The sequence below is a fragment of the Protomyctophum bolini genome (assembly GCF_963924005.1).
Source record: "Protomyctophum bolini genome assembly, chromosome: 6".
NCBI lineage: Eukaryota > Metazoa > Chordata > Actinopteri > Myctophiformes > Myctophidae > Protomyctophum > Protomyctophum bolini.
This window is the reverse complement of record NC_137867.1, coordinates 41644372-41671940: the sequence shown is the minus strand read 5'-3', so window position 1 is coordinate 41671940 and position 27569 is coordinate 41644372. Positions and strand designations below refer to the sequence as shown.

General features: G+C 44.4%; 1 protein-coding gene across 2 annotated transcripts; it reads right to left on the bottom strand.

The window, feature by feature from the left end:
• Positions 1 to 519: 519 nt before the first annotated feature.
• On the bottom strand, positions 520 to 27263 carry noxa1 (NADPH oxidase activator 1). 2 transcript variants are annotated; one of them, XM_080765187.1, is made up of 18 exons: positions 27194 to 27263; positions 25686 to 25890; positions 24367 to 24449; positions 23551 to 23659; positions 21358 to 21492; positions 20975 to 21082; positions 19615 to 19674; positions 19076 to 19119; positions 18585 to 18723; positions 17924 to 17989; positions 17343 to 17595; positions 15640 to 15785; positions 3348 to 3514; positions 2581 to 2680; positions 1646 to 1769; positions 1258 to 1477; positions 588 to 874; positions 520 to 548 (listed from the first exon to the last, which is right to left on the bottom strand). In XM_080765187.1, the coding sequence occupies exons 2-16, from the start codon at positions 25857 to 25859 to the stop codon at positions 1293 to 1295; spliced, it is 1893 nt and encodes a 630-aa protein (XP_080621313.1). In that variant the 5' UTR covers positions 25860 to 25890; positions 27194 to 27263; the 3' UTR covers positions 520 to 548; positions 588 to 874; positions 1258 to 1292. The 2 variants fall into 2 exon arrangements, with proteins under 2 accessions (XP_080621313.1, XP_080621314.1); XM_080765188.1 differs by having other exon boundaries at positions 27198 to 27262.
• Positions 27264 to 27569: the final 306 nt, after the last annotated feature.

Sequence of the window (27569 nt, the reverse complement as noted above, 5' to 3'; positions counted from 1 at the left end):
ATTACTACAGGCAATTATGATAATCTCTCAATACAGAACCACATTAAGCCAACATCATCTCCAAGAGAAGTTGAGTTCTCCCTTAAAGGACAACTTCAGTTTTTTTTCCAACCAAGGTTCATGTTTTAGGTTGTTATTAGAGAAAGTAAAAGATTTGCTGCTTTCTTTTGTTTTAGCGATTTTAGCTATTTTTGACAGGGGGGCGAACATGGGGCTAAATATGTATTATTTTTTTACAAAATTTGTTAGCGATTCATTTTTTTATAGTCCCTACTAGACCCCAGGAAATTAAGTCTGGCCACAAAAGATCACAGGATCTACTGAATGTGAAGGGGGGTACTATACGGGGCTGCCATACTGTGTTGTATGGCTCACAGGTCAGTTTGTCACCCCCTTCACATTCAGTGATCTTTTGTAGCCAGATGCAATTTCCTGGGGTCTAGTAGGACTATAGTAAATAATAAAAAAATATAAAATGTTGTAAAAAAAAATACATATTTAGCCCCATGTTGATGCCCCCGCCCCCCTGTCGTAAATAGCTAAAATCGCTAAAACGAAAGAAAGCAGCAAATGGGAAAAAAAATAACATTCATCTTTTACTTTCTCTAATAACAACCTAAAACATGAACATGAAAAAACTAAAGTTGTCCTTTAAGCCTACAGTATATGAGCTTCTCTAAGTTTTGCTACACTTTCATTTATAAAAATGGACTATAAACTTTAAGCTGATATTAAGTACATAGATAACTATGATTTTAAAATAAGGACTTAACTGGTCCTGTATCTCTGTGCATCACTGGTTGATATGGGACAACATACAGTAGAAGCTAATAATAATTATGGTTATTCACAGGGTAGTTTCTCATGGTGAAGACCAGGGTTGGGCAACTTTGACGATGGAGAGGGCCACTATATTTCCACACTCACTCCAGAGGGCCACGTTGCAATTATTACTGTCGTAGCAAAAATTGCCGATATACAAGCTCAAAACGCGACACGTTTTGAGCTTGTAGATCAACAACTTTTTGCTACATATATTTTAATTGAAATCCTGAAGAAAAATTGTTATGTTATGTTAACTGAACTAAATCCAAACACATTGGACATACAAAAGCGGGTCATGTTTGCATGTTTGGAATTGTAACAGCTGAAATCAATAGTAGCCTATATCATTATTCTGATATTAACCTGAGAGCCGCATTAAGTGAAGGTGGGGGCCGCATGTGGCCCCCGGGCCGTCAGTTGCCCATGTATGGTGAAGACATCAACCTGGTCTCTGCAGGGTTATTGTCTTATAATTTGGAGTTATCTTCCACATTGGGGGGGTTGGCGCTGCGTTCCACGTTAGGCTTAGTGGCGGCGTGTTGCACGTCGGGGTTGGCGGCGTCTTCCACACTGGGGTTTTCCATGAAGGCATAACAGCTCGGGAAGATACCTATGTTTCCAGCACAGTGTCCCTCCAGCCATTCTTCATTGACTGGAAGGAGAGACGGAGGGACAGACAGACAGACACAGACAGACAGATCAATCAAACTGGCAGAACAAACGGTTTGTTGTTATTATGCTACACTACGGACAGATTATTGAGAAAGGGGCGTGGCAATGTCTCCCTCCACCACCACCAGCTACACAGTCCTGTCCTCACCTTCGCCCAGAATGTCAATGGTGTCTCCTTCACTGAACTCCAGGTCCCCGGGGCCATCAGCAGCGTAGTCATACAGTGCCACCATCTGGTAGAGGATGGTACGGCTGGCCAGGGAGTGCTCCGTCTGAGACACATATAACACCGGCGGAAAGGAAGCATTATTAAACCATTGCCATCAGTGATGTAAGCGGAGCATTACAGGGTGCGTGAACGTGCATCTGTTAGTGTGTTTGTATGCATGTGTATGTGTCATTTAGGAGGAACCTATAATACTTCTGTTTGGCAAGCTGCTATTTATTTACAAGAAACGGAATCCAAAGGAAAGTACGCACATCTCTAAAACAAGGAGGAGAAGGAGAGAATGTTTCGACCCCTTATGGGTCTTCGTCAGGTATATATATACCTGACGAAGACCCATAAGGGGTCGAAACGTTGTCATCCTTTATCAAATAACATTTCCAGTGGGAGCTACTCAACAGTGTGCGGACATTCTCTCCTTTTATTTATTTATGTACAACCCATTTACCATTTTGGGACCACCTATTGCCTGACGGGGTCATACCTGACCGGGTCATACCAAAGACTATAAAAGACTATAAACATTTCATAGTCTTTTGTATGATCCGGGCAGAGTCGATAAAAAGATGAAAACCATGAAAAAACGGCATTTCGTGATTTTCAACGAGGAAAAAGAAATGATGAACCCAATTAACCCATTTTGGGCAGGAACCGCTTTTGGTGTTAGCATCATGTTATGTTTTAGCTATTGAAAAATAGCAGATCTACAAGCTACGAGCTTGTAGGTCTGCTATTTTTGAAAAATCTAAGAATGACTAACATAGAAACATAGCTTTTTCAGAAAACTGTCAGGATTTAGAAGACATTTTTAGAATCTGATCTCAGGTCAAAATGGGTTGAAAAGCACTGATGTTTACCTGACACCACAGCGTGGCTCTGCCAGCCTCCGCCACCAGCAGCAGAGGTTCTGTGTCTTCTTCTAGAGGCTGCAGCACCTGGGAGCAGTGCTGCTTGTATCTGGAGGGCATAGACACGATAACGCGCTGTGAGTTTGTACCGTAGATCGGCTATTTTCCCCAAGCGCTTCTAAAATGTGTATACATGTATGCATTGCGCGCACACAACAACAATCTCATATTGTTTTAGTGGTGCAACCACTCCTAGAAACAGCAATGTCTGTCCCTCCCCATGTCCCTCCCTAATTATGTCTGTCCGTATGTATGTTTAGAGTACCAAGAGGGGGCGCTGTTGCACCACTCACTTCAGACAGGTCTGATTTTTAAATGTAATAATCCATAATTTTTCTTTCCGTGTTTGTGTGAACAGTAAACACACACAAAGACAAAACAAACAAAGACAAAAGTGAAGACGCAAATTGCACATTTGTGATGATTTGATTGGCTGAGCACAGATACATGTGATGTATATGGATGATAAGATAAGAGCGGCCCTCACTTCACATGGGTGTGATTTTGTAACTTTACAATGTAACAATGTAACTTTAGTTTATTCTAAAACAAAAACGTGACAGTGTGTAAAAGAAGGGAGGGGAGAGAGAGAGAGAGAGAGAGAGAGAGAGAGAGAGAGAGGAGGGAAAATAGCAAAAAGGGTTTATTTTTAGAGTGCCAACAACAGTACTACTTGTTGAAAGTCAAGGTGACTGACAGAAGTGGGTTGTTGTTACCTGAGGCGCAGCTGACTGGCTGGCTGGCCCAGTTTGTGAGAGATCTGCTCCTTCAGGTCACGGTACGACGTGTCCAGCGGAACCCTGACAGCCACAGTGTACCTGAAGTGGACCTTCACCACCACAGAGTCCACAGGGTCACCTCCATGGGCCGTAGAGCCAGTGGGCTGCATGGGGGAAGAATAAAGAATGACTTATTGCAAGGTCCCGTATCAACGTTTTTCCCTGCCAAGGTACTGGGGCTCCTTGTGTGTGTGTGTGTGTGTGTGTGTGTGTGCTTTGCTTCCTTCAGGCCGTGTTGCCATGTCTGCTTTTTATAAGCAACCTTTGACTTGTTCTTTCTGTAAAGTCACTTGCAAATAAATTATTGGTAGTTGCTGGTTGATGTTTTTTTTGGGCTCGATTCTAAAGTGTATATTAGTTGCTTATTTGGGCTTGCTTCCACATTTCTTCACATCAAGGAACCCCAGATTAATAATTGTCCACAGACATCCATCTGAAAAAAATGTTTTAAAAATATTAAAATTATTTCGATTTATTATCAATGTGTTTTTAAGTAACGGATGTACAACCTCACAATGTGTCGCTGTGAGCTTGTAGATCAGCTATTTTCATTGGTGCTTGTTTTCATAGACCTGGCAACACAGCAAGAGAAAGAGGACCTTATGCATGCACACACAAGAAAAAGGTAAATAGGTCGGTAGGAAACCAATGCTGGACAACATTTTAATTCTGCCAGAAGGGAGAGTTTGCAAGGCTCTCTCTCGGGCAGAGACGATGTACTCTGGTCCAAATCAGACCGGAGCGATATGCGGCCGTAGAGGCGAGGATCAACGCGAGACTGGTGACATATTGAAGCGCAAATGTATTATGGAGATATCACATTTTTGTCTCACTGCTTCCTGTTCATCGTTTCTGCTTGAGAGAGCCCATGGTGCAGGCATGAGGAGAGAACTTGTGAACTCAATACTGCAAATGTGACACCTACAACTGTGTGTGCACAATTGTTGTTTTGTTTTTATCTAATGTTGTGTATTTGTATTGAGAGAGGCCAATTCCAGTTGTGTTTTGTGTTCAAACTATATTAATAGTAGTTACTGAGTCACGCCACCAGGGGGAGATCGCCCTATGGTGAGCATGGTTGGTGCGGTATATGGACCACGGAGGCTTCCGTTCTTCAGACAGATTTGCAACCTGCTTTTGAACGCAACATAAATCTCCTGTCTATATTTTCCCTGTACAACAGGTTAGTAAAGTGTGCAAAAGCATTGTAACTTATAACAAAGGACTCATAAGCCTTTCTTCTTTTGTTTGGTCTAAGACTGATACAGAAATGTCGTGTTTTGGTTTAGTTTGAGACTTGTACAAGTGAATGAGTGACTGATTCTAAAATGGAGGCCTTGTTTATTTTCTGTAAAAAACGGAGCTCACTGACATATATATTTTAACACAACAGTGTAGCATAGGGTTGGGTGTGATAATGTACAAAGGTTTATTTCATGTTTTGTGATATTTTGTGAAGTGTTTTGGTTAATTCAGTGCATTGTGTGTTTTATAAAAAAACGTTCTGTATGCAGTAAGACTGACTAAAAATGTAAACAAACAAGGTTTAAACAGTATTACAGTATTTACTGTGAAAGTAAATAACAGAGACTGATAAAAGTAACAGTATTATAAATGTGAGTTTTGGAGCACATTACAAATATATTATTCTACAGTAGCAGTTTATTGTAAATTGTGAACTATGAATATGTGATGAATATGATTGAATTTAAGGAGAGAAATAGAGAAAATAAGATTCTGTGAATAAAGACAGATTTGCAACCTGCTTTTGAACGCAACATAAATCTCCTGTCTATATTTTCCCTGTACAACAGGACTTATCTTCTGCCATCAGGCAACTCAATCGTGAGGCCTGTAACAGAATTTTGGAGGCACTGCTGAGATCAGCACCAGAACAGAGGAATGCTGATCTAACCTACAAACCCAGGACAGACATCACAGTACCAGCGTGGTGGAGTGACGGCTGAGGCAGCTACGGGACCACGTGTGAGAGGGACCCTAGCAGGAAGACTGCAGCACAGCTCGTCCAACATCACAGAACCAGAATGCTGGAGCGGCAGACATGCGACTGAGGCAGCCACGGGACCACTGCGTGTGAGAGGGATCCCAGCTGGAGGAGTGCAGCGTGCCTCGCCCTGCAGTACTGAACTGTGTAACGTGCTGGAGAGCTGGACGAAGACTACTGAACTGTGTAACGTGCCGGAGAGCTGGACGAAGACTACTGAACTGTGTAACGTGCCGGAGAGCGGGACGAAGACTACTGAACTGCAAAACGCTGCTTGAATGAGAGAAACATGGCAGAAAGCCAAACAAGGAAAGACCTGACATGGACGATAAAGAGACGGCTTCACAAGCTGACAGCAGAGGAACTCTTTGATGTTGTCGAGAACATCACACCAGTATCAGATGTCGACCCTACAAAGGTAACTGAGGGTGATGAGGAGAGTTGTTTTGATTATATCTGTACCTACTTGAATTGTAAAACACTGCTTGATTCTGAGGATCAGGGTCTTTCACATTTACTTGCTTTGAGAGATATAATTAATGAGATCATTACTCTTCGTTTCACAATACCTACACCTGCTAAATTAATTAATCAGGGTACGAGGGGTAAGGTAGCTGACACATCTCCTACTGAGTCTGCTGATCCACAGACAGCCGAGTACCAAATGCTAATGGATAATTATGAGGCTTTGGGCAAGAAATTAGCTGAACATAGGACCACATCAGCCCAACACACACCTACCTCCACTGTTTCACCACAGCCAGACCTCAGTGCAGGGACACACAGACAGTCTGACAGTATGGTTTCCCTTAGAGACTTATCATTCCTGCAACATAGAGAATTTAAGGTTCACGGGGGTCAGGTGGGAGACAGCACGTCAGACATCAGCTACCATGGGTTGTGTAAGCAGATTGATGGGGGGCTGAAAGCAAAGCATTCAGAGAGTGAGATTATCCATGGGGTTCTACGTATCGTCAAGCCAGGACAGTTTAAGGATATGCTTATTAATAAGGATGACTTAACCCTTAGTGAGCTCAAGAGCTTCATGCATTCACACCTGAGTGAAAAGAGTGGAAGTGAGTTATTTCAGGAGTTGATGAGCACTAAACAGCATGAACAGGAGAGTCCGCAACAGTTTCTGTACAGAATGATAGGACTGAAGCAGAAAGTCATGTTTGCATCCAGACAGGGTAACATGGACATTGAATATGAGCCCCGCACAGTCCAGAATGTGTTCTTGCGTACAGTTCACCAGGGCCTTCTCCCCAAGTACAGTGATATCCGCACTGAACTCAAACCCTTTTTGTCTGACAATGCTGTGTCAGATGAGTCACTGATAAGGCAGGTGAACAAAGTGTGCAGTGAAGAGAGTGAGAGACAGCGAAGACTGGGACATGGCTCTCGTCAAAAAGTAACACATGCTCACAGTGCTCAACTCGAGAATAATGACACTGAAAAACAACCGGAAAACAAGACAAAGAGTAAGAATAATGTAATTGAGGAACTGAATGCCAAGGTTGATGCGCTAACTAAATTGGTTGAATCTCTCGCAGCTGTTAAGACCCCAGAACAACCCTGTGAGTGTGCTTATCCAAAACCAAAACCCAGACCAACAACAAGGCAATACGGATGTCCGAATTGTATTGAGAAGGGCTCAAGCTCATGCAACCATTGTTTCATATGTGGGGAAGCAGGTCATAGGGCAGTAGGATGTCTTAAAAAGGGGCAGACCAAGAACACTAGCCATTCCGCTGCTAACGCCCATGTCATAAGCAGCAGTGGACAACAGTGTCCAACAGAGACAGAGCTGCCACAAGAAAGTCATGCTCATGTGAAAACTAACTTGGTGACCCCCACACCCAGGAACAGAGACACTGAAATCCGTGAAAGAGTGGCCCAGTTAGTTGGGAGGAAATGTAATATCAAGTTCTACATTAACAGTTATGCAGTAGACTGTTTATTTGACACAGGTGCCCAAGTGAGTCTCCTCGACCGGCAGTGGGTAGAGACATACCTCCCGGAGCAAAAAGTACGTCCATTGGCTGAACTGATAGGACGACAGCCTCTCAGTGTGCTGGCTGTAAATGGAGAACCATTGCCATATGACGGCTGGGTAGGAGTGATGGTGAGTCTCCCTGACAACAGTGACCCCAGTCTGACTGTACAAGTGCCCTTCTTGGTTAGTAGTGTGCCCATGGACCGCCCCCTGATCGGTTTCAATGTGATTGAGGAGCTGATACTGGGACCGGAGGGTGGTGCAGACCTCATACCCACCCTTGTGGCACTCCTGCGAGGTGCAATGAATCTTCAAGATGATAAAGCCAGTGCAATTGTCAGCTTTGTTCAGACCAAACTCACCCACGAGGAGAAAGTCAGTCGAAGTGTGTTGAGAGTGGGACAGTATGACGTAGTCATTCCAGCAGGCCAGGTCAGACATGTGAAGTGTAGAGTTCCAACCCCCTTTGACACGTCCAACCCAGTTGTGCTTTTTGAACCCACTGAGAACAACCCACAGTTACAACAGCTAGATGTTGGTGACAGCCTCGTTGCAATCAGTCAGGCAAAAGTTCCTTATGTGAGAGTCCCCATCGGTAACCACACTAAACATGAAGTGACCCTGCTCTGTAGAACGGTGCTAGGAAGCATTGAGCCAGTAGTTAAAATAGTACAGACTGACGAAGGTGGCCTGAAGCCCAGTGACAGTCAGAAAGTCGCTAAGAGTCAGCAGGACAAGGGCGCTAGTGTGGCAGAGAGGTGGGACCCATCAGTTGATGTAAGCCACTTAAGTGAGGAGCAGCAGAAAGTTGCAAAAGAACTGTTAGGAGAGGAGTCAGCAGCATTCGCACGAGATGACAATGACATGGGATGTATAACAAGCTTGGAAATGTCTATCACACTCAGTGACAACAACCCTGTTCAGAGGTCCTATGCCTCCATCCCCAAACCACTGTACAGGGAGGTAAAGGAGTACATTGAGGATCTTCTTGCCAGAGGGTGGATTGTGAAGTCTAAGTCCCCTTACTCAGCACCTGTCATCTGCGTGCGCAAGAAAGATGGAACACTCAGACTCTGTATCGATTACCGTCTCTTGAACCAGCGCACAGTCACAGACCGCCACCCCTTACCGAGAATCCAAGACCTCACAGACACCTTGGGTGGGTACAGTTGGTTCTCCATTCTAGATCAGGGGAAGGCGTACCACCAAGGGTTCATTGCAGAAGGGTCACGCCACTTGACAGCATTCATTACCCCCTGGGGTCTGTTCGAGTGGGTGCGGATACCCTTTGGCCTGACCAACGCACCTGCTGCATTCCAACGCAGTATGGAAGAAATGCTCGCTCCCCTGCGAGACGAGTGTTGTATACCTTATTTAGATGACATACTTTGCTATGCCAAGACGTTTGAGGACCACATTGAAGGGCTGAGGAAGGTCCTTAGAGCTCTGCAGAGTCACGGAGTGAAACTCAGGCCTACAAAATGTGACCTGTTTAAACATGAAGTGAGATACGTTGGCCGGTTGGTTTCAGCTGAGGGCATCCGCATCGATCCTAAAGACTTGGAGGCTGTGTACGCCCTGAAGAATGAAACACCAACCACCATTGGAGATGTTCGGAGGATAGCTGGGTTTCTGAGCTACTATCGTTCTTATGTCCAAGATTTCTCCAGAGTGGCAAAACCCATCTATGAGCTCTTGCAGCAAAAGAGAGGTCAAGAACAGCAGTCTCTGGATAGGCGCAAAGCTCAGAAGGGGAAGGGTGCACAGTTACCATCCAGAACCCCGGTTGAATGGACTGAGCAGCACCAAGAGACCCTGTGTAAGCTAATTGATCAGCTGGTGAACCCCCCTATTCTCGCCTACCCAGACTTCGAGTTGCCTTTTGTACTCCACACGGACGCATCTGATAAGGGACTGGGAGCTGTCCTGTACCAACGCCAGAATGGAAGGCTAAGAGTAATTGGCTATGGCTCAAGAACCCTCAACCCAGCCGAAAGAAATTACAGAATGCACTCAGGAAAACTTGAATTTCTCGCTCTCAAGTGGGCCGTCTGTGAGAAATTTAGAGATTACTTGTACTATGCCCCACATTTTACCATCTATACAGACAATAATCCCTTAACGTATGTCATGAGTACCGCTAAATTGAATGCAGTTGGATTCCGGTGGGTGGGTGAACTGTCCGATTTTAGATTTGACATACGGTACAGACCTGGAAAAGCAAATGGAGACGCTGATACACTGTCCAGATGCCCCCTAGACATCAACAAATATGTCACTGAGTGTACACAGGAACTGCCCAGAGAAGCCGTCACTGCTACATGGGGAGGTTGCAGAGCAGGTGAGCAAGGAGATGTTGCCTGGATTGCTGCCCTGGCTCTAGCACAGAGTGCCCAGTCCGAACCAAGCAGCAGAGAAGCTGTGACACCTATTGATCTTGCTGAACTGCAGAAAGCCCAGAGAACAGATCCAGTGATCGGTGAGATTCTGGAAATGAAAGAGTCGAACAAACCACTGACTGACGACATGAAGCGGAGTGTGAGGGGCACAGGCAGGAAGATTATGCACGAGTGGACAAGGCTACACATCGAAAATGGAGTGCTCTACCGGAAGACAGCCGAGAGACGACAGTTAGTCTTGCCCGCCAGCTTTAAACCCCTAGTCCTTAAACACTTGCACGATGATATGGGCCATGTTGGCACCGAAAGAGTCCTCAACTTGGCAAGGCAGAGGTTTTATTGGCCGTATATGAGACGTGAGATTGAAACCTATGTCACTAGACAGTGCCAATGCATAAAGCAGAAAAAGCCAGTGACACACATACGAGCACCAATGGGTAGCATAACCACCAGCTCACCACTCGAGCTTGTGTCCATTGACTATATGCATTTGGAGCCAAGTAGAGGAGGATACCAATACATTCTCGTTGTGGTAGACCACTTTACCAGATATGCACAGGCGTATCCGACCCGCAACAAGTCTGGGAAAACCGCGGCGGAGAAGATCTTTAATGATTACATTCCCAGATATGGTTACATGTCAAAGTTACACCACGATCAGGGAAAAGAGTTCGAGAACGAGCTCTTCCGAACACTACAGCAAATGAGTACAGTGGGACACTCACGGACGACTCCCTACCACCCTCAAGGAAATCCGGCCGAACGGTTTAACCGTACGATACTCCAGATGCTGCGTACCCTGAGTGAAGAAAAAAAGGAAAGTTGGAAAGATTACCTTCCCCAGATTGTACATGCGTACAATAGTACACGCCATGAAGCGACTGGTTACTCACCTTTCTTTTTGCTATTTGGTAGACACCCACGGTTGCCAATAGACTTGCTGTTCAGGATGGTTACCAGTGAAGAACCCCAGACCTCACGGGGCTATGCTGAGAAATGGGCAGAACGCATGACAGAAGCATACCGCATAGCCTCAGAAAACAGCAAAAAGTCAAGTGCTCGAGGTAAAAAGTATTACGACCAACACACAAGGGGGGTAGTGGTGCTGCAACCAGGTGATCGAGTGCTCGTACGCAACCTGAGTCAAAGAGGTGGTCCGGGAAAGTTAAGAGCATATTGGGAAAGCACCATCTATATCGTGACAGAACAGATCAATGACAATCCGGTCTACAAGGTGGTCAAAGAAAATGATAGAAACAAGTCACGTGTCCTGCATCGCAATCTGTTGCATCTTGTGAACGACCTACCTGTTGAACTGCCTGCCGAGGTGGAGAAATCAAAGACAAAGAAGAGGAGAGGCCCAAATATACCTCCCAGAGAGACAGAACCACAACGCGACAGTGATTCAAGTTCTGATGATGATGGAAAAACCTACTATGAGCTAAGATATAATCTGAGGAGTGGAAACAGAATGGATGCTGCACCCGCAGAACAGAGAGACACAGAACAGTATGGTGATAACCAGAACAATGAGTCTAACAGTGACATTGAAGAGGAGGAACATGTTGGAAATGGAGAGCCAAGGGTCGGCCGCACACCTTCCACAGCGAGTGAAAGTGAAGCAGAAGAGCCTATTCCAGAAGAGAGACAAGAGAGACCCGGTCTGACCCCTGACACTAATGAGCACACACCCAGAAGGTCCATTAGGGATAGGAGGCCAGCACCCCGTTTCACTTACAATACTCTAGGTCAGCCTTCAGTTCAGGGACACCCATCAGTTAGTAGTGCACAAGTTTATGGGCCCCCACAGATGTCACATTGGGGAATACAAGTTTACCCTTTTACACATGTCCCATCCCCTTATCCCATACCATCACCATATTGGCCATCCCCTTATCCCTATCCAGTATTCCAGAACATGCAACCCTATACTTAGAGGTTTAAGAACATGCACTAGAAGTTTGTTATTTTGGGTATGAGATCTGAAGTATTTTTGAACGGTAAAATGTCAGGAGCCATTTTATTTTTTGTTGGGGAGTGTGTGACACCTACAACTGTGTGTGCACAATTGTTGTTTTGTTTTTATCTAATGTTGTGTATTTGTATTGAGAGAGGCCAATTCCAGTTGTGTTTTGTGTTCAAACTATATTAATAGTAGTTACTGAGTCACGCCACCAGGGGGAGATCGCCCTATGGTGAGCATGGTTGGTGCGGTATATGGACCACGGAGGCTTCCGTTCTTCAGACAGATTTGCAACCTGCTTTTGAACGCAACATAAATCTCCTGTCTATATTTTCCCTGTACAACAGGTTAGTAAAGTGTGCAAAAGCATTGTAACTTATAACAAAGGACTCATAAGCCTTTCTTCTTTTGTTTGGTCTAAGACTGATACAGAAATGTCGTGTTTTGGTTTAGTTTGAGACTTGTACAAGTGAATGAGTGACTGATTCTAAAATGGAGGCCTTGTTTATTTTCTGTAAAAAACGGAGCTCACTGACATATATATTTTAACACAACAGTGTAGCATAGGGTTGGGTGTGATAATGTACAAAGGTTTATTTCATGTTTTGTGATATTTTGTGAAGTGTTTTGGTTAATTCAGTGCATTGTGTGTTTTATAAAAAAACGTTCTGTATGCAGTAAGACTGACTAAAAATGTAAACAAACAAGGTTTAAACAGTATTACAGTATTTACTGTGAAAGTAAATAACAGAGACTGATAAAAGTAACAGTATTATAAATGTGAGTTTTGGAGCACATTACAAATATATTATTCTACAGTAGCAGTTTATTGTAAATTGTGAACTATGAATATGTGATGAATATGATTGAATTTAAGGAGAGAAATAGAGAAAATAAGATTCTGTGAATAAAGACAGATTTGCAACCTGCTTTTGAACGCAACATAAATCTCCTGTCTATATTTTCCCTGTACAACAGGACTTATCTTCTGCCATCAGGCAACTCAATCGTGAGGCCTGTAACACAAACATCTGACGGAGTCAGGTTAGTAGGTCGCAGATTACTATGAAATCCTGAAAAACCACTCCAGTCACGCCTCCATATATGGTTGTCAGTCCATCACGCCTCGTGACACACTCCATACTACACCATACTCCAAGGTCACGACACTGACTCTACATCTGACCTCAAACCCTTAGATCTCCACATATGGAGCTGACCTGTTCTGACATTCCATATGTTGATCTGACCTCATCAAACCCTGTACACTCAAGACAAGACATGCTCCAGAACATTTTTCACCGTGATTGCTCCTGCTTCAATTGATCTATTTTACTGATGGTTGTTCTGTATAAAGTTCCTTTGTAATTTATCCTGATTTATAATGTTTGATGTATTGTTTTTTACTGTATTTTGTGTATTGGACCTGTTCTGACATTGCATATGTTGATCTGACCTCATCAAACCCTGTACACTCAAGACACGCTCCATATATGGCCAGTACAGAATTAAATGTTGATCTGACTCCCCCACGCCAAAGCGCCAGCGCTCGCCCAGCAGTTTGCCGTCACCCATGTGGATGCGTGCACGCGACCTCGCGGCCTTTAGGGCACCCTTTAGGGCGAGGTCGCTTCTCGCCCTCAGGGTCTTACTGGTTATGACTTAGGTATTTTAGAAACCCAATGCATATGGTACCAATTTAACCCACGTGGAAAGGTAGCACACAGGAATCACAATCTGTCGGTCACTCAGAGTCCTCACCGGCCATATATCTGTCTCTGTTTTTCCTCTGCTGTCACATCTGTCTCTGCCCTTCATTCACCTTTTGCCTGGTTCTGGATATTGGATTCTTGCCGACTCCCTGTTTGTTTTTTTGCCTATGATGGACTGCCTTCCTGGTTTCCACCCCCTGCCTGCTTCATCTGTCAGTAAGTGCCTTTTGTGTGATTTAATAAATCCAATCGAATCCCACCTGCCCTGCCCTGTCTCCCCCCGTCATCTCTCATCTGCATTTGGATTGGTTATACTGCTAGTGCTATACCCCATCAGCATTCTCTCATTCTCACACCATGGCAACAAAACTAAACACCATTCATTGGCATTGCACAAACATTTTACTTTTCCTGGAACTTTTGGTTCTCCAGGATGAAGCTGCATCACATGCATGAGATATCCTTCAGCTGAAAATGGTTTCATATCGTTTCAGGAAACACTGCAGTGGTGGAAAAGGTACTCAATTGTTTTACTTAAGTAAAAGTATAATACTGCAATTTAGAACTACTTTGTTACAAGTAAAAGTACGGAATTGAAAATGTACTTGAGTAAAAGTACAAAAGTATCGGCATCAAAATGTACTTAAAGTACTAAAAGTAAAAGTACCGTACTCATTGTGCAGAATATGCCATTTCACAAGTTCAAAATGTGTACAAAATCTATTGAAAATAGCTGATCTATACAAGCTCACAATGCGTCGCAAGATCCGCTATTTTCAGTTTGGGAGTTTGGAAGCGCTTGTCGGAAGTCACTCAACGTCCCTGCGAGCCACCCCTTTTCAAATGTTCACATAATGCAGGAAGCAGCAGTACGATGTTTTAAAACGAGAGTTAACAGAAAACAATAAGTGCTTCCAAACTCCAACACTCCAACAAAAAATGATCACCTGCACGCACATAGAAAGAGGATAATTCAAGCGTTCCTTACAGCTGCAATGTTGGCAAGTTTAATGTTGTTTAATACAAGCAGATAAGACTTTGGATGAATGGATTGTCAATGGCTGGTGTTGAAATTCTAGATTCCCAAAATCTGGTGTTGCAAATTGCAGCTACAGACAGGACAAATACAGGACAGCTACAGACAGGACAAATACAGGACAGCTACAGACAGGACAAATACAGGACAGCTACAGACAGGACAAATACAGGACAGCTACAGACAGGACAAATAGAGGACAGCTACAGACAGGACAAATACAGGACAGCTACAGACAGGACAAATACAGGACAGCTACAGACAGGACAAATGGACAAATACAGGACAGCTACAGACAGGACAAATACAGGACAGCTACAGACAGGACAAATACAGGCAGGCATTTCATGGCAAAAGTGGTGCAGGAAGACCATTATTTCTTTGGCCACCATCTAGGCAGTACAAATATGTTTTCTTTTGAGAGTTGATTTATCTCACTCTGCCCCGCCTAGGCACCACAGGGACGTGCAGAGAGTGTTAGAGAGGCAGGGGCTGACATCCCGTAAGAGGGCACTTTTAGACAAAAAAAGCGAAAATAGCAGTTGCGTTGAGAGCAGCCATTTCCGGGGCGCAACCCCGCTAGTGGAGATGCGGTGTAACGACCTGGATTTCTAAACAAATTTGTTCAACGCAAAATGCTGCGTTCAAGTTCAGGAGACTTCGGAGGCTATTCTCCTGAATGCTGCTTCCGGCATGGCATAGAAAGGAGTGGCATTTGTATTTCTTTCACATTCGTGGTCTGGAAAGGGCAGTTGTTTTACAGACGGATAAAAGGGCAGGGGCTGAAGCCAGCCCCCTTTCATGTCTAAGTGTGCACGTCCCTGAGTCTCAGCAATCCAGTGAATATTTATTCATATCTTACTTCCGACTAAAGTCTTTCTCCCCTGAGTGGTAAGAGTGACTTAATCAGGACACATCAGTGTTCATTCTACTTCCGTTTAAGTGCAGGTCTTTACAAAAGCATTTCATTCTCAAGTTCACACAATGCTTCTATATTTAGACTACACAGAAGGAAAAAAAAGAAAAAGGGAACCAATTGTGTGTTCGGAAGCTGAATCGCTGAAGAAGAATTCAGGTTCACCGATCGATGCTCCACTTTAGGTGATAACAATGCGTACCTGGGGGGTGGTTGAGTCGCTGGCGTTGCTTGGCGTCACTGATGGTGGCAGGGGAGGTGGTGAGGTGACGGAGGTGTTGGAGGACGTTGATGGCAGCGGGGATGGCGTGACAGTGCTGTAGGAAGGAGGTGGTGTTTTTGGGTTCGCTGTAGAAGAGAAAACAAAATAAGCTAGTTCATGCGTTCAATCACCGCTTGCATACGCACAGTAAAGTCCATTTCCATTTCCATTTGTAACCTCTTCAGAGGCAAATCAACACTGGGATGTTCTCTGATGATCATTAGTGCAGAGAGGATTCTCGCCACACATATCCATTTACGTAGATATATTGGGCATGTAAAACTCACTTTTGAATAGAGTGAGCCTCAATGCTTGGAGCCATGATATAATCTTAAAATGAACTGGCATACAATTAACCCAACAATAATTTTCCCATGATGTTGAATGATCATGTACAGTGAGAACCTGATAGGAAAAAGTAAAAACATATTTTTATGTTGCATATCGTCGATGTCGGGAAGAAACCTTGAAGAAAAAATGAATGCCCTACTTCGTCAAACTCCAGAGTCACACAAAAGTAGCAAAAATACAAGCTCATATAAATCGGCTATTCATTCTTCAGGTTAAAGTGAAAAAGGCTCAGCGTGTCTGTGGGTTTTATAAATATTGAACCAATGAGTCTTTTTCTTTTTCATTTTTCTGAAAAGTAACAGTTTTGGACATACTGTACTGCACTACAATTACGATTTCACCCGACAATATTACAGTAAATGGTAAATGGTGCATTTATATACTGTAGCGCTTTTATCCAAAGCGCTTTACATAGATTGTGCCTGACATTCACCCATTCACACACACACACATTCATACACCGATGGCGGAGGAAACCGTGCAAGGCACCTGAACCGGTTAGCTCAACCGCCCGGGCACCTTTAGGCTGACGGCATGCCGCGGGTTCGACTCCCGAGCCACGACGGCCTTTGAGATGAGATGAGATGAGATTCAATTTATTGTCAATGTACAGTACAAGTACAGCACAGCGAAAAGTATTTTCGCATCTCACCAATGGTGCAAACATGTCAGTAAGGAGGATACATTATTTACAGTAGTACAGTATTAACAGTAGCATGAGCTGAGCAGTAGTCATTTAAATAAATAAATAATTATATGAGAGGAAGAAGAAAAACAGATCTGTCCATATTGCACGTAGCCCTTATTGCACATGGCCCAATGCACAGTGTGCTAAACTAAGGTCCAGAGACCATGTTCCACAAGTCCAGTGGCCATATCACACGAGGATGTGTCCAGAGTCTCGGATACGACAGGGATGGTGGATGGGTTGGGAGGAGGGGGGGCTGACACTGGAGGAGGGAAAGGAGTGGATGAGGAGTTTAGGTAGATGACAGTGGAGGGGAAGAAGCTGTTCCTAAGTCTGCTGGACTTGGAACCAAGGCCACGTGTCACTCCCCATGATCTCTCTCTCCCCCCTTTCCTGTCTGGCTACTGGCTTCCCCATCAATAAAGGCACTTGGAACCTGCACATCAGGAGCAATTAGGGGTTCGGTGTCTTGCTCAAGGAATCGAAATGTGCCTGTTCTACCAGCTACTTCTACCTGTGAGTCACTGCCGCAGCCGCAGTCGCAGCACATCGTACAGGAAGAGAATGTGAGAGAGAGAGGGGGTGTTGTGGTGGTATAACCTACCTTCAGGAGGAGCTGCAGGTCTGGGTGACCTTCCCTCAGGAGGAGCTGCAGGTGTGGGTGACCTTCCCTCAGGAGGAGCTGCAGGTCTGGGTGACCTTCCCTCAGGAGCAGCTGCAGGTCTGGGTAACCTTCCCTCAGGAGGAGCTGCAGGTCTGGGTAACCTTCCCTCAGGAGGTGCTGCCGGTCTGGGCCGGGATTGTGGGCGAGTGGGCGGTTTAAAACCCGGAGGGAGCGGAATCCCGCTTGGAACACTCTGTGGGGCAAAAAAAAGAAAAAGAAAGAAAGGGAAACACACATGTAGTAGTAGTCATGGAAACAGACACTTCTCTCTGAGCCATTCATTTGCATGGTAAAACTATCAAAAGAGTCCTGAGTTATCTTATCGCCACTATTCAGCGTGCAGTATAGACCGGCATCTTTTGTAAAAACCCATTTAGGCCTGAGGCCGTGTCAATCAGCATGTTCAGTACCCAGTATTGGCTGAGGTTATCACATTGGCTTAAATAGGCTCTCTCCGTCCCCCCGTCCCCCCCCCACACACTTTCACTCTCCCTCCCTCCCCCTCTCCCTCTCCCCTGCACCTTAATTTTGCCTTTGGATGCCTTGGTATCTGCTGGCTCCAGCAAGGACATGGGCAGAAGACCTTTCTGAAAGAAGATCATAAACAAAGCAGGTTAGTCCAAGATCACTAAGACCAACAGAAAGAAAAAGCACAAGGCATTTCATTTAGACACTTTTCTGCGTGTCATATCACAGATCCTCACGACTAGCATAGCCCGCTACTCAGTGTTGAACTAAAACTAAGACGAAGATGAAAGCTAAGCTATGATGACTAAGACTAAATATACTGTCAATTTTGTCAAGAAATAAGCTCACAGCGCATCACGCTGTGAGTCTGTGACGCGTTGTGAGCTTGTAGATCGGCTATTTTCAGCAAGTGAAAAAAAAAAACAGTCATTACGACGGCATCAAGGCCCGCCAAAATACATTTTAGTCTTTAGACTAAATCAACCGTAGATTTAGTCGACTAAAATCCCATGACATTTAGTCGACTAAAACTAGACTAAACACTAAAACAATCTGGGTGACTAAAATGTGACTAAATGTGACTAAATGAAAACGTTTCAAGAGACTATGACTAAAACTAAAATCTGCTGCCAAAAACAACACTGCTGCATGCAGTGCCAATGTTTTCCACTTGTTTTCTTTTTAAATGTTAAAGAAAATGTCTGCCACCCTTACCTGTCCATCATATATGACGGTAGCCATCCCATCTCTGTCCACCTCGCTGAACACAAAGACCATAGCCCCTCCCGGCACAGTCAGCTGACCCTCGCTCCGGCCCATGTGAGGAGCACGCATGCGCATGTAGCGGGAATCGCTGATAGGTAGAGCAGGGAAAGAACATGACCTATACAGTACAGTACAGTACAGTACAGTTCTCAATCTAAATCCCTGTGCAGTACCTGTGAAAACAGCCATTTGATTTGCTTATATGTTAAACTAACTAAAATGCCAGTGCACTCACAACAAAATTTACAATAGATGTGAAATCTATAGAATAGATGCAGTAGGCTGACATAGCCTGGCTAATAAGCCAGATCGACTCAAATCCGCCGGCAGGCAATTGTTTTTGTTTTGCCAACGGCTGATTGGGTCTGGCTTATTAGCCAGGCTAGGGCTGACATGTCAGACACCATTCGCCCACTTCATCATTATGACAATATACTCACTGAGTATTCGCTCCGTGTACCTTCGGCTCATAATATCCAGGTGTCTGTTGTGAGGATGGAAGGACAGGACAGGACAGTCAGAGAAACGCAGACTGACAAATAGAGACTGACAACATAAGCCAAATAGTCATATAACGATATATCGTATATCGATACAAACTGGTGGAAATTTAAATCGATGCATGTAATAAAAATGTTATGTATCGTGATACATAACATGTGTTGAAAAATACATGTTAAAAAAAACAGGATTTGAGATTTGGTGACAAAAGAGAAAAGGTTTCCTGTCATTTGCTATACATTATTGAAAACAAGCAGTACATTGTAAAAGAAAAAGAATAAAATACTGGATTTGTGAAAGAGAAATAATAAAAGAAAAAGGAGAAATAATAATAATAAATAAATAAAAATCTGCAATTTGTCTGGAAAATAATTGTGTGTTTAAAAAATTGTGAAAAATAGTATCGTGAACCTAATTGTGATTCGAATCGTTTCGTGAGTCGAGTGAATCGTTACATGCCTTATAGTTCCCGTCATACCTGCATCCTGAGTGGCTCAAAACCTCCAAAGTCATCGTTGGGGATTATGGAGGTGATCACCTGGAAGCACAGAGGCACACCGAGCACAGTTAGACACTAGGGGGTGCTAGAGCACCCCCTGCCCTTTTGACAATGTGCCCTTTTGAAAGAAAAAAAAAACATATATCACCATGGTCCACAGTGTATGTATACAGTATGTGGACCATGGTGACATTGATCAATTTTTAATTGATCAAGGCTTCTAATAGGCCCCAAAATCTATAAATCTGCCCCTCTAAATGTCTGTGCAGTGTGCACGCCACTGGGTTGTCCCCTTGTGGATCAGGAAAACTGGACACAGCCGGGTTGCATAGGTGGGCCATGAACTTGGCCACTAACTAAAATATTGCCCACATGTTGCAGCTTAGATTCTTAGAAGTTCTTCAATTTAATCATTGGAAAAGCAAATTATTCTATGGCCTAAAATGATTCCTGAATCGACTGAATCTGAATAATATTAGATTATTATTTTAACCAGAAATAAAGGTGACATGCGACACTTTCAGCAGTTTGTGCCTTTTTTTTGGATGCAATGAATGAATGTTTCTAGATATTGTTGTTTCTTCAGTGATACTAGATCAAACTTATTTCTGTTTTGCTTCCAGGCAAGTAAATGGTAAGGCGCTTTACATAGATCGTGCATTCATCCAGCCACACAAAAGTAGCAAAAATACAAGCTCAGAGAATCGGCCATTTCTTTTTCAATTGGTTTTTTTTTTTTTACTATATTTTTTATCCCACGATTTTGTAACCCATTTTTCACCCCTGTGTCAATCATCTAATGTGATCCTGGGCTCTACACACCCTCCACCAACCTAGTTCCCCATATATGGGGGACAAGGGGAGAGCAACGGACTTGAACTCATGCTTCCTTCATGCCTGAGTGTCCAAGTTGCTCCTTTACACCTGACAGGGGGGAGTTTCCCTGGTTGGACGTAGTGTGTGGAAGGAACACGTTATTCCAACCAGTTCCTTTCCCCTCCATCAGGCGCCCCGGCCGGTCAGGGGGAGGCAGTTTAGTGACCAGGATTACTGCATGTTTTTTGTGAGGGTACCTACCCTAGGGGACACGGGGAGAACATGCAAACTCCACACAGAAAGGCCCTTTCGCCAACCCCGCCTTCGGGTATGGGCACTGATGACGCTGAGGAGGAAACACGGCGCCAGCACCCACAGCGTCCCGAGCGGGAATCGAACCCAGGACCTTCTAGCTGTGAGGCGACAGCACTACCAACTGTGCCACCGTGCCCCTTCTCAAGGGGGCCACTCTACCACTGAGCCACTGACGCCCAATATGATTTACCGGTACATTATTTGGTACCTTTGCTTTCCCCAGGAAGTCCCTCTGCTGGAGCTGCTCCACGTCTTGCTTCCTGGGTCTGAACACCCCTCCCTCTGGAACCATCAAAGGAGCAGGGACCTCCCCTCTCTGGAGGTCAGTGCACGCACGCGCACACACACACGAATGACAGACAGACAGACAGACAGACAGACAGACAGACAGACAGACAGACAGACAGAAATTGAGCACATGATTATATATGTTAAATACGATATATTTGAATTGATATATAATTTCATCATACATGATACATTGGGGGCGGCTGTCGTTCCCAGCGTCCTCACTCTGTCCTTTATATAACTCTTTAATGAGGTGCCCACTATGCCCGCCCCTGCCCCGCCCCTCCTTTATGATGTACTCACAGAGATGCCATCCAAAACGGCGTCCACGATGCCCGCTCTGCCCCCTCCTTTCTCCTGGGAGGCTGACAGGATGACGTTCCTGGCCTGGTCCCACTCGCCCAACCGGCAGTACACAGCTGCTGCATTATACAAGACCTGAGGCACGCACACACACACACACACACACACACACACACACACACACACACACACACACACACACACACACACACACACACACACACACACACACACACACACACACACACACACACACACACACACACACACACACACACACACACAGTAGAAAACTTTAAAAACTTTTTACGAGCTGCGTTTGCTTCCCGCGTCCACGCGTCTTATTGTGTGGGTCCTACTATACTATATAGGGTTCCAGGAGGTGCACCCAAAATTCTCCCAATGCAGTGATGTCTTTTAAGACTCAAATACTTCCTTGTGTGACTGTTGTTGTTGTTGTTGTTGTTGCGCAAAACAGCGAAACGCGTTCAATATATTCATGGCTGTCCTTATTTCCTCGTGTGGATGAGACAGCACCGCTTTAACCCAGTTTGGGGACGGGAATCCCTTTTGGTGTTGTAAGCATTATGTTATACTTTAGCTATTAAAATTAAAATAACAGATCTACAAGCTCATAGCGCAAATATGAATATATATTCTTTCAGAGCCAATTCATTAACTCAAATCTTTGCTTTATGGGGTGTCCCTGGAACAACATATTTTCAGACGGGGGTCGGCGGCCAAATACATATAATTGTAGGGGTCCCTGACATGAAATAGTTTGAGAACCACTGACATATAGAAACATATAGGGTTTTAACCCTGTGAGAACCACTGACATATAGAAACATATAGGGTTTTAACCCTGTGAGAACCACTGACATATAGAAACATATAGGGTTTTAACCCTGTGAGAACCACTGACATATAGAAACATATAGGGTTTTTCAGAAAACTGTCATGATTTAGAAGACATTTTGTATAGAATCGGTCTCGGTCGAAATGGGTTAACCCATTCTGACCGGGAACCCATTTCGGTGTTAGCATCATGTTATGCTTTAGCTATTGAAAAATAGAAGATCTACAAGCTCATAGCGCGCCACCGAGTGGCGCGCTACGAGCTTGTAGGTCTGCTATTTTTGAAAAATCGAAGAACGACTGACATTTTTAGAATCTGATCTCAGGTCAGAATGGGGTTAATCAAACCAGTGTGTGTCCAGTGTAAACCTCGTATGAATCTGATCTCAGGTCAGAATGGGTTAAACAACCGTTAAAGCCTGCATTCTCCTCGTGTGGATGAGACAGCACCGGTCCGGTGATAAACCCTGCATTCCCTTCGTGTGGATGAGACAGCACCGGTCCGGTGATAAACCCTGCATTCCCTTCGTGTGGATGAGACAGCACCGGTCCGGTGATAAACCCTGCATTCCCCTCGAGTGGATGAGACATGGCACCGGTCCGGTGATAAACCCTGCATTCTCCTCGTGTGGATGAGACAGCACCGGTCCGGTGATAAACCCTGCATTCTCCTCGTGTGGATGAGACAGCACCGGTCCGGTGATAAACCCTGCATTCCCCTCGTGTGGATGAGACAGCACCGGTCCGGTGATAAACCCTGCATTCCCCTCGTGTGGATGAGACAGCACCGGTCCGGTGATAAACCCTGCATTCTCCTCGTGTGGATGAGACAGCACCGGTCCGGTGATAAACCCTGCATTCTCCTCGTGTGGATGAGACAGCACCGGTCCGGTGATAAACCCTGCATTCTCCTTGTGTGGATGAGACAGCACCGGTCCGGTGATAAACCCTGCATTCTCCTCGTGTGGATGAGACAGCACCGGTGGTAAACCCTGCATTCCAGCCCAATCTCCAGAACATTCCTGCCTCGCTGAATAGGATCGGGTGGCTCGTTTTACCGGTGGTGGAAAAAGAGCTCCACTTTTTTTGTTACTAGAACTACTTCGTTGCAAGTGAAAGTCGAGAACTTCAAAACTTCTCGACTAAAAGTACAAAGGTATTGGCATCAAAATGTACTTGTAGTACCAAATGTAGAAAGAAAGTACTCATCATGCGTGCGTGTGTGTGTACAATACATGTGTGTGTGTGTGTGTGTGTGTGTGTGTGTGTGTGTGTGTGTGTGTGTGTGTGTGTGTGTGTGTGTGTGTGTGTGTGTGTGTGTGCAGGTGGTCTGACCTGCCAGCTGTAGAGTTTGTAGCGCAGCCCCAGCTGCTTGTAGTCGATGACCACGTTCCCCCTCATGTGTTTCTGAGCCGAGACACAGTCTGACAGAGCATCTTCCAGTCTGAGTGAAGAAACACACAGTCTCAACCAGTCACACATCTATCTATAGAACAGAGACATTTCATGTCTCAAAGTAAAGAAAAAGGAAGCCTTTTTCTTTTTGAATGTTTTGAGCTATTCCTGAGCAGAATACGACGATGTGACACAGTTCAAATGAATCCTGGGATAAAATGAAAAGTCCATAAAATATTAGCCTACTGAAGTGATTGATTAACTTGTCATTCGTTGTAGTACTTTTTTCTTGCAGTCGATATGATTATCAGTATATTTCTGTTGTTATGGCATTCACTTTCATTGTGTTACATACAGTCTTTTGACAATGAAAAGTTGTGAGCAAGCTACATTTGGAAGACACGTCTTCTGTATTTCACATTCTTTCAGTCTCGTGAATTATAGGGACTGGAAATTTTGAATGTATCACATGTGTAATTGGATTAGGAGATAACTGTGGTTCCCTCTCAGACAAGGAAGATGAGCTGGGGGGGGGGGGGCTTGAACTACTTTTATATGTCTATAGGGATTGGTCCAGTGTAGTGCAATGGTTAAGAGCCCATGCAGCACCGTGTCCCGTTCACACTGGGCCACTCATGCAAAAACAAAACTGGTGCATTCTAATGTGCTAGGAATAAAAGAAAGCCTCCATTATCAAATGCAAATGTAAAACCTGTACAGTATATATATATCAGTATAATAATGTCTACCACCTACTTGTCAACCTGCATGAGGACTGCAGCCCTCTGGAAGAATCCGACAGCAAGTCGCTCATCTTTGGCAATGGTTTGGTCCAAGGCCTGGATGTGGAAACGGGAGGAGAGCACTTTATAGGAAAACTGTGCACACATGAACGCAGGCAGGCAGGCAGGCAGGCATGCAGGAAGGCAGGCAGGAAGGCAGGCAGGCAGGCAGGCAGGCAGGCAGGCAGGCAGGCAGGCAGGCAGGCAGGCAGGAAGGCAGGCAGGCAGGCAGGCAGGCAGGCAGGAAGGCAGGCAGGCAGGCACGCGCACACACACCGACGGACGCGGGGGAGCACCATCCCCCCACTTCTCTCATGTCTAAATGTATGGTTTTTGACCTGTCATTTACTTTTATGATACGATGTAAACCCTGTTTTCTAAATAGGCTATACACATCAGTGTGTTTTAATAGTGTGCCCACTCAAGGTGTAGCAGTGCCAACTGGTGTAGCAGAGTGTTTCCAGTGAGCCAGAACATATTCAGACCGCAGCCATCTTGCCAGCAAGGTGCTACCTAGGCGATACTTCCCATAGACAGCCCATTCATCCAAACAGAAAAGTCCTATCTAATTATATTAAACAACGTCAAAATCACCAACATTGCAGCTGTAGGGAAAGCTTGAATTATCCTCTTTCAATCTGTAAAGTTTTTGCTTAATAAAAATCCACCGTAGACATGTTATGAGCTACTTCCTGTCAAGAAATTCCTTGCAGATGATTATTTTCTAAGTATCAGAGGATGGAAGCGCTCGTTATCAGTAAAGCAACCTCCTGCTGCCTCCTGCATTATGTGCACATTCAAAACAGGTGGTATGCATGGGCCGTTGAGTGATATTCAACGAGTGCTTCCAAACTCCAACACTTACAGTAGATAAAAATCACATGCAAGGAATTTCTTGACAGGAAGTAGCTCATAAAATGTCTACGGTGGAATTTTTTGTAACAAAAGCTTTCCCTAGAGCTGCAATGTTGGTGATTTTGACGTTTAACATAATTAGATAGGACTTTTCTGTTTGGATGAATGAGTTGTCTATGGGAAGTATCACCTAGGTAGCACCTTGCTGGCAAGATGGCCGTGGTCTGAATATGGCCCATAGCAGCACCCTGACTCTGTTTGACCAGACTGGAACTATAGAGCCTTCATTAGTATCAGTGGTAACACCTGTGAAGAAAGTAAATAGGGAAGGGGACCAAATTCTTCCAAAAAATGGCGTGTATGCATGCAGAGCCCACTCAATCACGGTTCCGCACCCAACCACCCGCTCTCATTCATTCACTCAATGTGCACACAAACCTGCAGGGCAGACTCCAGCTGGCCCAGGGCCAGGTAAGCAGAGGCGCTGGTGAACAGCGTCCGAGAGGTGGGCTCCGTGATCTGGTCCAGGTTAGCCAGAGCTCCCAGCCAGTCTTTGACGTCGGCCGACTTCACCGCCTCGTTCCACAGCTGCAGCAACTCGGTGTACAACATGATCCCGCTCTGCCTGTTGCTCCTCTTCCTCCTGTCCAAATGGACACACGAGATAACTGTTATAATATGTTATAATATGGCGGAAACCATGCAAGGCACCAACCAGGGGTTCAGAGTCTTGCTCAAGGACACTTCGACACTAACCCCGGGTGGAGCCCGGGTTTGAACTGGTAACCTTGCGGTTACCATCCAGCCACTCTACCCCTGAGCCACTGCCACCCCGCCATAATAATAATGTACATAAGAAATGTACAAAGTAACTGCAGTGTAGTTTTTAAGTTTTCAAATAAATGTAGTGGACTAAAAGTACAATATTTGAATCCGAGATGTAGTGGAGTAGAAGCAAAAGTTTTGGTACAAATACGTCAAAATTATACTTAAGTACAGTACATAAGTAAATGTACTTAGTTACTTTCCACCACTTGACACACCTAGACTATGCTTGTCAAATGACTGGTGACAACAGATTTTCTTTAATGTGTGTGTGTGTGTGTGTGTGTGTGTGTGCGCGAGTGACTAGGCTATACAGACAGTAATTTAATTTACTATTAGCCCTACATTTTAATAATAAGTATAGTAATGGGTTTTGGAAATAAGCCGTCAATTTATACAGCGCATGAAGTATGTCTGTAATGGTGGATATATACAGTTATATAATTAGTATGAGCCCGACATGGCTTTTTATTTGTAGTTTTAGTCACATTTTAGTCACCTGGAATGTTTTAGTGTTTGTCTAGTTTTAGTCGACTAAATGTCATATTTTAGTCGACTAAATGTACAGTTGATTTGGTCGACTAAAATGTATTTGGCGGGCCTTGATGCAGTCGTAATGACTGTGCATTGTGAGCTTGTAGATCGGCTATTTTCAGCATGCAACCAGGTGTAAAATGACTTATAATGGATCTCTTCTTGTCCACTAGTCCCTTCCTAACATTTTAGTCTAGTTTTTAGTCGTTGACGAAATTGTCAATACATTTAGTCTTAGTTATAGTCATCATAGCTTAGTATTCATTTAGTTTCCATTTAGGTATCGTAGTGAAAAAAGGTAGTCGACGGACATTTTTCGTTTTAGTCTACAAAAACAACACTGGTTGTCTGACCATCATCATATCAGTGTGAAGTGTTAGTTCAAAAGAAGGAACACTGTACTACATACTCACTGAAAGAATGTTGTGTTACTTCCTTGTACGTATACTGTACAGCCTACAGTACTATACAAACAACACAATGGGTATGTTGTAACTTATATACACCTTTGTTATACGATTTACTGTATATACTTTCAGGTAAACCAAAAGAAAAAAGAGATCGAAGCCTGACAAAGTGAATAACACGTACCTTTTTTGTTATTAAGACAATTCCTCTCTCTGTCTGTAGATCCACCTGCTGTCTGTCAGTCCTCCAACAGGTAAATAAAGGCTAAGGATCCGGCTGAAGTCTCCACCTCTGCCTCTACAAGGAAGTCCATCCTCCTTCCACATTCCCCAGAACAAAGTGTGGAGGGAGGCAGGACATGGAATGCACCCAAACGTGTACCACAATTACACGTTTGGGCACCACAGATCTGTGCAGATCCTGTCTGTGCCACATGAATATAAATTAAAGTATAAAACAGGCTTTTAGCATAATGATAACAAGCTTGGAGTGATGGATGGGTGTCATCAGGTACGTGTCGAGTCACTGGAAATTACCGTATAGGCGGCCTACACT

Bases quoted from the DNA above. Each gene is read 5' to 3' on its own strand.
- noxa1 (XM_080765187.1), bottom strand. From the start codon at position 25,859: ATGTTGTACACCGAGTTGCTGCAGCTGTGGAACGAGGCGGTGAAGTCG. The intron at 21,083-21,357 runs GTGAGTACATCA...ACTGACCTCCAG, and splicing joins CCGTTTTGGATGGCATCTCT to AGAGGGGAGGTCCCTGCTCC. The intron at 3,515-15,639 runs GTACGCATTGTT...TCCCCCATGCAG, and splicing joins GCGACTCAACCACCCCCCAG to CCCACTGGCTCTACGGCCCA.